This window comes from Lycorma delicatula, chromosome 8 (genome assembly GCF_047948215.1).
Source record: "Lycorma delicatula isolate Av1 chromosome 8, ASM4794821v1, whole genome shotgun sequence".
NCBI lineage: Eukaryota > Metazoa > Arthropoda > Insecta > Hemiptera > Fulgoridae > Lycorma > Lycorma delicatula.
Genome location: NC_134462.1, coordinates 97,757,412 through 97,772,603, shown reverse-complemented (window position 1 = coordinate 97,772,603; position 15,192 = coordinate 97,757,412). Strand labels below are relative to the sequence as shown.

Sequence of the window (15,192 nt, the reverse complement as noted above, 5' to 3'; positions counted from 1 at the left end):
TTGGAGGTCTTAAAGAAGTGATGAAGAAGTTGCCATCCTAAATCATTAATTTTCTGCAATGTAAAATTGTCCCATATGAGGTCTAGCATCAGTTTGATGAAACTTAACTAACTCCACTAATAAGAAGACTGGATTGTTTTTTAATCTGAGCCCAAAACATCAACAGAACTTCACAGTATCATATGTAGCATTCTCATTGCCCCCACACTTCAGAAAATGTGCTAGCAGTATACCTTAAGAATCCCAAAATATTATTTGCATAACCTTATCAATGGGAGGGGTGTGTTCTTGAATTTCTTACATGAAGGTGAATAGGATATTTCCACTGCATAATCGCTTATTGATTCAAATCTGTGGTATCCTGTTAATCATATCTTGTTCTGATCAGCTTGCCTAAGTAGGTGTTACGCAAGGATGATAGACTCTTCAATTCCTTTTCTGTTACTCAGTCAGCTATTTTGGCACTCATATTGAGCATATGTTTTGGAAATTCAAGTGATAATGTTGTGATGTAGGTTAACCCATGATGTCTGTCACTATTCACTTGTTAGCTTCAACTATTTTTTTCACTTATCACATTTTTGGTTTCATTAAAATGAGAACTGGATGACAAGTTCTCAAGGTCAGGCTTCGATAACAGCTTCACTGATCCAGTTGTATACCCAGTGGTTATTAACAGAATACCATCATCCCAACCCCGTAGGGGAAACACCCGCCTTATGACGCTTCTGGTTGCCACTTCCCCCCTCCGTTCCAAGTCCTGATGCGTTTTAACAGGAGTCGTCTTTCACCCTCCGACTTTTTATATCTCATATTAATAAGCCTGGCTTTGTTGGGATGCCACCGATGTAAATGCCTCGGTAGACATTTACATCGGTGATTTATGAACTCAGCTTTTGCCTTCGCTGTAGGCCTCGTCCGGACATCTTGAATGTCCTACATCATTTCCCTCTGAACTAGCTAACTGAGTTCACAGAAGCACGAACCTTGCGTTTAGTTCTACTTTTATTGAGCAAATTTCTAGTAAATGTCTCAAAATTCAAGGCAAATGTAACAACATACCACCAAAAAATGTTGTTCACAACAACAGAATTCAGTCCTAATTCCCTTAATGAACCAACTTTAGTTCATACCCCAGACTTAGGTTAATTTACGGACTCCGGTCTGGTCTACAAGGGGGAGGCGGACAGACCCGCTACTCCCACTCAGCTCCAGCACAGAGTCGAGTCCAGCACGGATGACATTTACTTGCTTTCAATCATCGTCGAGATGCCACTACACCTCATGGCTGCATGGGATCCATGCCCTTGGCAGTGCAGTCGCCATCTCGCCAACAGTGTTGTGTGCTCATTCAAAACTGTCCTCGTCAAAACGCTGCTATACCTCACAGCTGCATGGAAACCCATGTCCTCAGCAGTGCAAATTACTAACAGAATATCATCAGGTTGAACTGTACCTATATTTAATTTAATGGCACCTGCAGAAATTACCTTGTACACTATTATACACTATTCCAGGTTCGTGGTTAGCTGACAGATTTGTTAGTTTTATGAAAAATTCATATTATAGCCTTTTGATTGTTCATCCAGAAAAAAACATCACTTTGTGACCCATTTATGACTGCCTGAAAAATAACATGAAAATTTATTAAGAATCAAAATAATTTTCTTGAACAGCCTTTCTGTTTCTGGGCTGTGTAAATGTGTTACTTTTTTGTGGAGAATTAAAAAAATATGTATGTTATATTTTATTTATTATTGAAAATTATTTAAGAATGTTATAGTTGTGCTGAGTACAACAACTTAACTTTGTGTGTGTGTGGGTGTGTATATATATTACCTTACTGAAATTAATCTTTATAAGATTCGTAATATCCCTCTGTACTGTTAAACTATATTTAAATTTTATTAAATAAACCACCTAGTACAGAATGTTGATATAAGACATATCATACCTTAATTTTTCGTGAAAGTATTTTCATGGGATTCTGCAGCCTCTGTCATCATTGAAATAATTCTGTTATTGCTAACAAAAATATAAAAATAAAAATAGTAAAATAGTTATTTTAGTATTTATATTTTAAAAATATTATTGAATAACATGTATGTTATTGCATAATAAAAATAATTTTAATATTTCAATTTAAAAAAAAAAAAATATATTACATATTATTATTATTTAGCATTGATTTGTGGTTAGTATATAATAACTTTCAAGTATGTTAAAAGCTTTTGTATTTAACTCCAGTTTAAATGTAATATTTTGAACTGTTAATCAGTTGTGATATTATTTATGTTGTGAAATTCTGTGATTAATTTTAATGTATATAGTATGTTGTAATATAAAAGGTTTCAAGAGATTTAGATTATATATATCATAAAATAACCACTAGCTAAATTTTTATACAGTTAATTTTTTAAACGCATGATGTGAGTTTTACATGTATTATGATAAAATATATTTATTTTTTTTTGTTACTTTAAAACGTTATTTAATTTCAAGTATGTGATGTATGTAAATATTAATGGTGTAATTTTTTTTTTTTTTTTTTTTAGCAGTAACTTTAAGCTTAGCCTATTAATATTATATGTAATCACACGTTTGTTTTCATCTGTTTTTTTTGTATCTTTAACATTAATTAATTACTGAATATGCTTTAATTGTTTGATATTCATAATAGAAAAAGTATTTATTTAAAAATAATACAGAACCCCGCAAATTATATAAGTCATTCTCTTACTAATTTATTTTAACTGTATGTTAGTGTATGTGTGTGTGCACATATGTGTGTATATATATATATTTATTTATCCATATTTTTGATTTGAACACAAGTATGCTGTCTACTATTACTATATTATATTTATATTTAGTACTATTTATTTTATTGTCTGCACAAATTTTTGTTATGTAACTAATTTCCCTTATTTTTTATTTATATTCAGAAAATATAAAAATTCTGATAAAACCTTAAAATATTTATACACATTAACAATTTTTTTTAAACCGTTGTTATATTTAATATGTAAATTATCTAATGAAAACTTATTTTTGAGGTTGAAAATTCAAATTATGTTTTTGACATGAATTGAAATTCAAAGTTAAGTAACCTGGTACTGGTTTTTTACTGCTCTGTGTTTTCATTATTTCTCTTAGATAGTAATTACTTAACAGTGTTAGAAAAATCTACACTAGCTGTTCAAAAAAGTCATTCATTGGATGGATTGTAAAACTATCCGACTTACATATGGATAAAACCATTTCACTGTGCTTCTCAGGTAGATGAGCTATTGATAAGTGTGTGAATTTTATACCCGTTAGTGTTAATTATAATGTATATGTTGCCTTTAGTGTGACTTTTTTGTTAATGATTAATTCTTGTGGAATAATAAAATTGATTTCATTTATAGCAAAATCAAACTTGACTATTTAAATACCTGTTGGCCAACTGCCAGAGTGAGTGTATGTTTTTTTAACCAGAAATTGGGGGCCATTTTTCCTTTATAAATTTTGAACTAATGGAATGATTTCAATAGGGTTTTCTTGAAATTATTTATTAATCCTTAAGGAAGATTTTTAGCTATTGATGAGAGCTCTCCATTGAGCTATTGATGGTTGCCAGCCATGATGCTAGAGCTGGTTGTCCATAGTAAGCATTCTTTCATGCGTGTTTACAGACCAACTCTTTTTGGGGTTTTTTAAATTTGTAATTTTTTATGTATTATAAAACATTTTAAATAAATACTAAGCTTGTCATTTTTATAATATATTTATGAATGTTATTTGTTTACCTATCTGAACTATAATTAATCAAACTTGACTATTTAAATACCTGTTGGCCAACTGCCAGAGTGAGTGTATGTTTTTTTAACCAGAAATTGGGGGCCATTTTTCCTTTATAAATTTTGAACTAATGGAATGATTTCAATAGGGTTTTCTTGAAATTATTTATTAATCCTTAAGGAAGATTTTTAGCTATTGATGAGAGCTCTCCATTGAGCTATTGATGGTTGCCAGCCATGATGCTAGAGCTGGTTGTCCATAGTAAGCATTCTTTCATGCGTGTTTACAGACCAACTCTTTTTGGGGTTTTTTAAATTTGTAATTTTTTATGTATTATAAAACATTTTAAATAAATACTAAGCTTGTCATTTTTATAATATATTTATGAATGTTATTTGTTTACCTATCTGAACTATAATTATTATATCTCTGGTTATTTTTAAATGTTTACAGACGTTTTCAGGATTCTATAGTGGACTGTCATTGTTTAGCATCGTAAACATGAATCATATATATTAATAAAATAAAAATTAATTTTTCTTTGTATTTATGTTAATGATGACTACTTTTGTATAAAGGTAATGATTGGCTATTTAATCCTAAAAATTATGATTATATTTATTTAATCCTTAAACTATTCTGTAGAATAGCTTAACTTTCCATTCTTAAAATGATATATATAATATATCACATATATATTTTCATCTGGAGATTCAGGTTGTCTTTCATCTGGAGATTTTAAGTTCAAACCCAGACCAACCATTGCATTTATCTCACACTTGAAATTTACTTAAGATTTGTTGAAATTTTACTTGAAGGTTTGTTCAACACCTAACCCCAGGAAAATATGGGAAATAAATTTTTAAAAAAACTGTTTTGTTTTACTTTTGTCACTTTGTGTAAAACTTAATTGTCAGTAATTGTGATATGTGTGATACTGCGATTTTTGATCCTTCTGTTCTATGAATAATGAGAAATAATGTGTGAATTTCTTTATTGTAGGAAAAAGAAGCAAAGTTGCAAGCTGAAATAAGGAGAGGAGCTCCAGATGGAGATTTTTCTGGTAGAATAAAGAATCTTGAAGCAAAATTAAAAGGAACTATACCAACTGATAAAAAACCAAAGGATTTGCTTAGAGCTATAGGTATTTGCAGTTTAACATTTTGCTTCTATTTCAATAAAAACAACTTAATTTATACTTAAAGCACATTTTCTTTTTTCCTTCTGTTTATTTATTTATGCTGTTGTTTTTTTTCTATTTAAATTTACCACTTAATTATTGCATGAAGTTGAATTTGAATGTAAATAACTCAAGCATGGACTGTCATGTTTCCATGAAGTATACACGAAGTCTGTTCAAAACATATCTTTCTCATTTTGTAGTTCTACATCTATTTAATTTCAAATCTATTGAATAAGCAATTACTTGCTTTTACATATTTTTAGTTTTTATGTTTTTTATGAAGACATCATCAAATCAACTTAGTATCAGATAAATATTCTTGGCTTTGATAAGAGTTTCATTTATAAATTAAATATTGAAATGAACAAATTATTTATTGTAATTTTTTAATTTATTAATACATTGAGGACTTGGTGGTGAAAGAGTTGAATCTTGTCAGACCCCTTTCAGGTACAGATGTACACAAATTCCTTGTAGATGTAGAATTTGGTTGCTCAAAAACAATATGAAAACTGTGAAACATTTCCCATCAGTCATATAATTAAATTAAAGTGTAATATTGAATAACAAAGCCATCAGAGTGCATTCCCATATCTTTGTGAAATGTAGTTACAAAGATAATTACATATTTTCATTAAAAAAAATAGCATTAATATCAGAAATGTAAGAAAGTTAGTAAAAAAAGATTCACCACATACATTTATAAGATTTTATACTTTTGTATATAAATATTATATATATATATATTTTTATTTTTTGTCTTCAGTCATTTGACTGGTTTGATGCAGCTCTCCAAGATTCCCTATCTAGTGCTAGTCGTTTCATTTCAGTATACCCTCTACATCCTACATCCCTAACAATTTGTTTTACATATTCCAAACGTGGCCTGCCTACACAATTTTTCCCTTCTACCTGTCCTTCCAATATTAAAGCGACTATTCCAGGATGCCTTAGTATGTGGCCTATAAGTCTTTCTCTTCTTTTAACTATATTTTTCCAAATGCTTCTTTCTTCATCTATTTGCCGCAATACCTCTTCATTTGTCACTTTATCCACCCATCTGATTTTCAACATTCTCCTATAGCACCACATTTCAAAAGCTTCTAATCTTTTCTTCTCAGATACTCCGATTGTCCAAGTTTCACTTCCATATAAAACGACACTCCAAACATACACTTTCAAAAATCTTTTCCTGACATTTAAATTAATTTTTGATGTAAACAAATTATATTTCTTACTGAAGGCTCGTTTAGCTTATGCTATTCGGCATTTTATATCGCTCCTGCTTCGTCCATCTTTAGTAATTCTACTTCCCAAATAGCAAAATTCTTCTACCTCCATAATCTTTTCTCCTCCTATTTTCACATTCAGTGGTCCATCTTTGTTATTTCTACTACATTTCATTACTTTTGTTTTGTTCTTGTTTATTTTCATGCGATAGTTCTTGCGTAGGACTTCATCTATGCCGTTCATTGTTTCTTCTAAATCCTTTTTACTCGCGGCTAGAATTACTATATCATCAGCAAATCGTAGCATCTTTATCTTTTCACCTTGTACTGTTACTCCGAATCTAAATTGTTCTTTAACATCATTAACTGCTATTATTATATATTAACATCATTAACATAATTTTAACATCATTAACTTGCTATATATTATATATATTATACTTAAGGTTTACCTTAAAACAAACCTTAAGTTATTTAAAAAATTTAAAACCAATCAACCATTTTAAAATTTAAAAGTTTGATTTATGAAAAAAACTAGTTTTTTTATGAAGAGGGAAATACTTCTATGAAAAATTAGACAGTACTTTTCCAATATATTTTTCTCAAACTTGACTGTATATAATATTGAATTGGTGTTTAGTACAGCTCAATTAACTGTTTATTTTAAATTCTTAAGGTGATTTTGAAATACTGCCAGTATATAGTTAATGTAGTTGAAATTTAACTTGCTCTTGTATTAAATGAATTGTTTCTATTCATGAACTCCTTTCTTGTTTTTTGTCCTTGTGTGTTTATAGTTAAGCATATTAATAAACATACGTATACAGGTAATTCAAAATTGCATAATAATGCTTCTTCAGGAGACATGATTTCTATTATTAACATAAGAAAAAAATTTCCAATTAAGAGTCTAAAAAAGCTTTGTTTTTAGGTTACGGTTAGCCAAAAATTTTCTCAAATTTGTGCTCAAGAGTAAAATGAAGATACACTAAAATTTTTGACCCAGATTTAAGAGGCAAATTTGGTGCTTATATATCTATCTTATTTTATGTGAAAGATTGAATAAAACAACTAGAACTTAAAAAAGGTTACAAAGAGCAAAAGGAGTAAAAAAAATGTATTTTTTGTTTGTTGTAAATTAATTTGCTTTTGTTAAATTGCCAGTAAACAAATACAAATTTCTCACAAAATTTATATAGAATTTAATTCTGAGAAAATTGATGCAAAAAAGTGAATAAAAGACAAATAAAAGTTTCAGAAATTCTACTTTAAGATAAGATGGACCAAAGTATGAAGAAAAATGTTACAATTTAAAAAAAAAAATTTTCTTTATAATACTAAAATAAATGTAACTAAAAAATAACCTCTAAAGTAAATTAAGTTATCTATTTATAATAACAGGTGATCAACAAATAATTTTTGTGTATTGTATGTAAATATCTGCTATTATTTACAGTAAGAGAAGATGCAATTTGGTATTTGTTTGGGGAGTTGATGATATATATGTTATTAATTTATGGATAATAATTGGTATGTATGAGTGTGTTTGAGAATTCTATAACAAATATCCCCATATTATCAAATTATAAAATGTTTGAAGGTGTGGAATTATGACTTAAAGAAACGGCTACAATAACTAAGTTAATAATTAATGATAGCTAAGATGACCAGCTATGATGTTGGTTGACAGTTTGTCAGAAATTAAGATTTTGAAGAAGAAATACTTGATGCTGTACAGTTATTTCCTACTGCTAGCACAGAAGATTGTCATGTCGCTTAAAAGTTTCACAATCAAATGAGGGAGTAACAATTATATCTATTCTATATAACCCATGTACAAGACATATACCATCAAATTATAATACAAAATTCTATCAATGGAATTAAAAAATTTGTATACAATTCTGATTTCCTTAGGCATATTCTCATTATTAATGAATCATGCTTTACAAGAAATGTAATTATTATTTTTAAAAATACCCTTTTGAGCAGAAGAAAACCCATATGAGGTTGCCTCAGTGTATTTCCAGCATACATTTTTGTTTAATGTGTGGTATGGGCTTCTTGATTACAATCCATCCTTTTTTCCTATTACCAAGGCTTTCAAGAGTATAGAGTTTATACTTATCACATGTGAATCTGATTGATTCGTTGGAAGACAAAAAATGGCAGAAAGCAGACATGGTTTATGCACTGTGGTGCACCAGTCTACTTCCCTGTAATGTTAGCAGTTGTTTAAACTATAATTGTGGTAACCAATGAGTTGGTAGAAATGGATATGTTAAGTGGCACTATCATCTCCTGATCTCAATTCATCAGACTATTTCTTTTGCCATTGGATAAAATCACTGGTTTATTATAAATTTATTGACACGCAAGATGAACTAAGAAATCACATCTTACTCCTCTTAACAGTATGTAAGATATGTTTGAGAAGCATGTATTTGTCATGGTGAATTTTATATTCAAAAAAAAGGAAATCCACATTGAATAACTACTTTAAATGTATGTTAGTACCTTTAATCAAAAATAATTATTCAGATAATAAATCCATTTTGAGATAAAAGTTAATGAAGTTATTTATTTTTTCATGTAATTTTTTTACTTTTGTTTTATGTATTTTGAGATCAAAAGTTAAATTTTTTATGACTATTTTTTTAGCACTAGGAAGAATCTTTGTTTTTAAAATTGTGATGTTTTTCTGCTATATTGTCTGTTTTGTTGTGAAAGAATTTCTGAACTTTTTGTTTGTTTTCTATTGATTTTATTTACATCAGTCTCCTCATAATTAAATTATTTAGTAACCTTTTTTTTAAATATACTTTTTTAGACTGAAACAATTTTTTTAGAAACTACTAGGAATGTAACAGATCCATGCTCTATTTTATTCAATTTTTCAGGTTACAAAAGATATAAAACTACCAAATTTTCTCTTTTATTTGAGTCCCAAATAAAACTGTCCCTTTTTAGCCTGGGAACAAAAATTTGTGAAAATTTTGCTAGCCATTACTTGAAAAAAAAAACAAAAACTTTTCTAGTGTTTTGTTATTGGAATAGTTTTGCATATATTAATGTTTCAAATCAATCTTTTAATTAGGATCAGTACAGATATGAAAGCTTTCTTTTTGTAGGAAAAATAGAGAAAACAGATTGGAATGTAAAAGAAATAGAAAAGAAAATAGAGGAAAATAAGATGGGAAGAGGGGTAAGAGCACGTCAAGAGAAAGTTCCAAAATGGAGTCGTGAACAATTTGCTGATAAGGTAAGTAAATTTTATAATTTGGGATACAAAAGAAAAACCAGAGTATGATTTTTAATAAACCATTGTAAAAAATTTACACATTGTTTTTAATTAAAGTCTGTTTTTTTATATTACTTTATTAAATGTTATTCAAATAAGAAGGAATATGTTGTTTTTATGTAATAAAAAACATAACTTTTATGCGATTTTGAAGTTTTGTTGTTATGATAAAAGATTCCAATTTTTTCTGGGTGAAGTAAATTCTATGTAGTTTGAAGATAGTGAAATATTGACTTTTTTTGTTGAAGATTACACTAAAACCACAACTGTCAGCAACAATTGTATATCATCTTTAAACCACTCTGAATTTGAATTATACATTGAATATCTAATATAAATTTCTATACAGTCTGTGATAAATAGGACTGAGTAGGCTTTATATTCAGTTACGTATGTATAGGTTATATGCTACAGATTTGTACACAAACATATAAATATGTAAAATTGTTGAGACTGGAAAAGTGCTGTTAGATTTCAATAAACGCATTATTTGGCATTAAATTCTGCTACACCTAAAAAGCAGTAGCACATAAATGTAAATATGTTGTATAATAAATAAATAAATCTTTTATTTTGGTATTTAATAATATATTATCTAGCTCACTTCAAGAATGTGTAGATATGTTATGCTACTCCATGGATTAAAAAACTGCACCAGCATTTGCCTGAATGGTTCAAGGGAATCATGGAAAAACCTTGGATCAGAGCAGAATTACATAATACACTGTTAATTTAAAATAAAGAAAATGCGATTAAAGTCTTTATAATTTAAATATAATTATATGAAGTAATATTAAAATAAATACATGAAGGTTCTAAATATAAAAAATAACTAAAAAATAAATCGCACTTCAGAAGATATTAAACTGTACAAGATGAGCAGAAATGGAATACATTCAGAGATTTTGATTTTTTTTAAATTAGTGTTATTTAGAAATTTATGGATTGAGTCTTATTTTTTCTGTAAAAGAAAAGTTTATATTTTAATAAATAAGTTTATATTTTTATAAATATACAAAGGAGAGAGAGATGGATGTAACCTGACCCCGTTATTTTTTTTTAATTTGAATATTAGCTCCTTTCAGACCCATAAAGGAACTAAAAGTAAATTGGGGGTACAAAATAACAGTGTAGGCAATAAATTAAGATTTTTTGGAAACAAATTTTTGGAGTGCATTAAATGTTATGGATTCATTCCTGGAGTAGTTAATTTGAAAGTAAACAAGAGTAAAAGATATTAAAATGTAACAAAAAGTAAGATAATAAAGAGTTAAATATTAAGATAAATGAACTAATTGTATTAAGTTAACAGAATTTTGTTATGTAGACCATAAAATTGCAAAGAATGGACAAATTAAGGAGGATATCAGATGCCCACTCGCTCAAGTAAGAAGGAAAAAATCATTTGCTTTGCACTAGGCTTTAGAAATTAGAAAGAAAAATATTTCTATGGAGTGTAGTACTTTGACTGTGAAGTTTATGGCTAGATAAGCCAAAAATACAAATAATAAAGGCTTTTGAGATATAATTTTAGAGAGAAATGTTAGAAAATAGGTGAGCTAATGAATGTGAAATGAATTAGGATGCGAGTGGCAAAAATTTGAAAAATATGCAGGGTAGTGGTTTACATATTTAGTTTTGTGGGATTAATGAATTTGGCTTTATAGGAGGTAAAAACAATTAAAAAAATAAAGATGAGAGTATATGAAACAAGATTGAATATGTAAGTTATAAGAGGTATATTGAGATTAAAAAAGTAGTGTGGTATTAAAATTTATTACAAGTTAGTTATATAACGTGGGTTGACAGTTTAATAGTTTAATCAGTTAAATAATAGAAGTGCTTTCAAAATGCTTTTAATTGATTTGATATTTGAAATATTCTATTAATGTTTTATATATATATATATATATATATATACCCACTGGGTTGTTTGTCTAGTGGTGAACTCATCATCGCAAATCAACTGATTTCGAAGTCGAGAGTGGTGTGTTTCAAGTCCCAGTAAAGGCAGTTACTTTTATATGGATATGAATACTAGATTGTGGATACTGGTGTTCTTTGGTGGTTGGGTTTCAATTAACTACACATCTCAGGAATGGTCCACCTGAGACTGTACAAGACTAAATTTCACATATATTCATACTCATCCTTCATTCATCCTCTGAAGTAATACCTTACACTGGTTCTGGAGGTTAAAAAAAATAGACACACACATCATTCTTGTTCTGGACAGCAGAATTAGCATATTTGTCTATAATAAAATTCAAAATTTATAAAACATTTTCAATTTCGACAAATTATAAAAAGAATTTATTTTAATGTAATTATAGAATTAAATAATATCAACTGAAGAAGCGAGATCCCATGAAAATCGATTCTTGGAATTAGTGTGGTAAGTTTAACGTATCTATTTACTATGTTTTGATGGTTTAAATTTTATTTAATATTAAATATACATGTATTACTAATTTGCTTTATATAACTTTTTTTCTACAGTTTTCAGCTGTAGAACGTAAGTTGAAAGCACGTTCTGGTGATTTAGCTCCTAACAAATACAGCGATATCGATGTTAGTCTTAAGAAATTGGAACAAAAAATTAAAGAAGGCTCTGTTTTGGAACAAGGACGCAACAAAGTCAGTGCGATGGCTGCACAGTTAGCATATAAAAATCAGCAAGAAACAGAGAAGCCTGTCATCCAGAAATCGGTAATCCAAGTTGTACATATTTATTATAAATTTAATTTACTAATTATGTCTGTTGTTACTGGAAGTTTGTAAAGGAAGTACCAGTTTTGTTCGTGATTTTTGTTTTTAAAATTTTTCAAAAGTTGGGAGTGAGTACTGTAAAACCTATTTGGATCAAACAAAATATGTTTTCCAGACAGACACCAGTCTTAAACATTTTTTTTCTTAAATCCTTGTTTGTTGTTGATTTTAATAACAATTTTCCATGAAATTTAGTGTTTTTAAAATTTTCTGTGTACTTAATTTTGTTGTATATTATAAGCCTAGTTGTTCAATTTGTTTTATTATAATTTGAACTCTATCTGGCTACAGTAATTGATAATTGTTTAATAAATAGTAACTATGATTAATTTTAGGTCTTTTAATGATTGCCCATCAGTTTGATTTTCCTAATTCTTACTGTGAACCTAATAATGTATTTATATAATCTGGAAACTAAATTTATCACCAATTTATCACTTAGTCTCTTAGTCCATGTCATCCTCCTCTTGTAATTTATTGCTACCAATTTTTAAAATTAACTGTATTTAAGATATTTGTACTTATTTATTACTTAAAAATAAATAGATACTTTATTTTGATGTTGTATAGATCATGTCAGGTACCGGTTGGTGTGCTATTCCATGGATATAAATAGCTAAATATCCCAGTATTTGCTTGGTTGGATCAAAGGAAACTTTGGTAAAACTGTTATCAGAGTATCATCACAAAAAACAGTCTATAAAATATAAATAGTTAATTTAAATCCATATTAGTAATTTGAAAATATAAACATATGAAATGACAGTAAATTAATTATAGAAGATACTAAATAAACTACAAATAAATAAAAATTCAAAGGGCAGTAATGAAAATTATTTGAGCACATACTTAATTACATATTAAACATAGATGCAAAACACTTTTTTAGGTTGTTATTTGAAAACTAATTGACAGAGAAATATTGTTTATATAAAAGATTTATTTTAAACGTTGGGTTAAATGTATGGGTTTTTTTTTTAAACGGTTTGTGATATCTTTTTAAAATGACTACTATTAAGGCCCTTGTAGTAAGCTTAAGTATTATATCGAGTTACATAAAAGTTCTGTTGTCTGGTTTGATAAAGAAGAATTTTTTAGATAAGTGACAATCCCTTTCAACAAAGATTGCTCATTCATAAATATAAAACATTGCTCTATAATTCATAGTTGTGAGCATCAAACAATAATCTCAAACCCAATTTCTGTATCTGAAAAACAGGTTTATAAGAACTGTGTTAATCTTAGAAATTTGAATTGTAGCAGAACTGTCAGAATCGATGAAAAACTATTTATCTGGCCTTAACTTTTAATTCATAAACCAGTTATGTTAAATTAGTAGTAAGTTCTATTTGGGAATGTAATTCCTGAGCATTGTTATTATGTTATTAATAGTTGTTGATATTATGTTATTATGATAGATAGTAATATGAAGAATTATAAAACAAAGACAAATCAATGGATAATTGATAACATTTTTTAAAAAATTATTTTTTCTGTAATACTACAGTTTACTTTTCAGTATTGTCATTGCTACTTGACTTAATTTTTAATATATTTAAGTTATATAAATTTTAGTAATGCATTTAATTTTATTTTAATTAAAATAACAAGGATAGACACCTTTGATATGATGGTACACATTGTGTATGATGTAATAGGCTGTTTAAAAGTATCTGTTACTTTGCCCACAGGAGCTAAGTAACGTAGACATAATTATCAGCAGACACCCTTACTTTTGCTGATATTTCCAAACAATTAAACACTATGTTTATTTAGCTTAATGTAGTATGATATTGAACTTTTTATGCTTGACTTGTCAAATGAAAAATTTTCCAGGTTAGTCTATTGAAATAATTAAGTTTGTGAATGGCCTACAATCTGTTATATTGATTTCATACTTATTTTACAGCTCTAATTTAGCAATATAACCACATGTAACAAAATTGTTAATTTTTAATGATAAACCAGACTAATTTTTTTACAGTTGTGTTTATTGCCATCAGCAGTCATTAAAAATTAATAGTCTTTCTATAACTTATGTTTCCATTTGTCATAGACTAAAACACAGTAGAAAGGGCCATATTTGTATTTTAAGTATGGATATTTCATGATGCACGATGGATAAGAATATTTTCTTTTAAATCTTGCTTTAATTTTTATTTAATACAGAATTCAAGGGCAGCACTTGTTTTACCAGCACAAGGTGGTTCTGAAATTTGTCACTTTTGCAATAAAAGGGTTTACCTTATGGAAAGACTGAGTGCTGAGGGAAGATTTTTTCATCGAGGTTGTTTCCGGTGCGAATATTGCTCGACTACATTACGACTCGGTTTGTATTAAAGTTGTATTTACTAGCATTTATTTTCAGTATTTATATGCAGTATATAATCCGATAATGTTTCACAGATAATATTATGTTATAATATATAAGGAAAAATTAAATAGTAATGGAAAATTTTTTATTTCCCTCCTGATCGCATGTCTTGCAACTCTGACTTATTATACAGTGTCCCATGAAGAAATAGAGAAACTTTCAGGACGTCTTCTTACTAGTGAAAATGAAAAAAGTTCACATAAACATAGGTCTGAAAATGCTTTGTTTTCGAGTTATGGCTACCAAAGATTTCACCTGGATTTCAGCTCTTCTAATATAAAGAAGCTCTACTGTAATTTTTGGGATCCAAATTAAGGAGTAAAGTTGGTGGTTTCTTATGTAATTTGAGCTGGGAAATAGGATAAAACAGGTTCCAAAGCCAGTAGTATTTAAGATATCCAACGTAAAACACAAAATTTGGTATTGAAAAACATCGAACTACATTACAACCTAAAAAGTTTTTTTTAGTAACAAAACTTGTAGAGAATTTAATTCTGAGAAAATTAATGTAAATACAGCTCATAAAAAGTAAATAAAAACTTTTAAAATCTGT

At 28.2% G+C, this 15,192-nt stretch overlaps 1 protein-coding gene across 4 annotated transcripts in view; it reads left to right on the top strand.

Moving 5' to 3' along the window:
- Window positions 1-15,192, top strand: part of Mical (Molecule interacting with CasL) — a 202,818-nt gene that overhangs the window by 91,487 nt on the left and 96,139 nt on the right. For all 4 annotated transcript variants that reach the window (XM_075374228.1, XM_075374225.1, XM_075374227.1 and 1 more), the window contains 4 exons: window positions 4,786-4,927; window positions 9,327-9,457; window positions 11,996-12,205; window positions 14,435-14,594. In XM_075374228.1, the coding sequence (XP_075230343.1) occupies window positions 4,786-4,927; window positions 9,327-9,457; window positions 11,996-12,205; window positions 14,435-14,594 (643 nt within the window). The remainder of the gene's footprint in view (window positions 1-4,785; window positions 4,928-9,326; window positions 9,458-11,995; window positions 12,206-14,434; window positions 14,595-15,192) is intronic.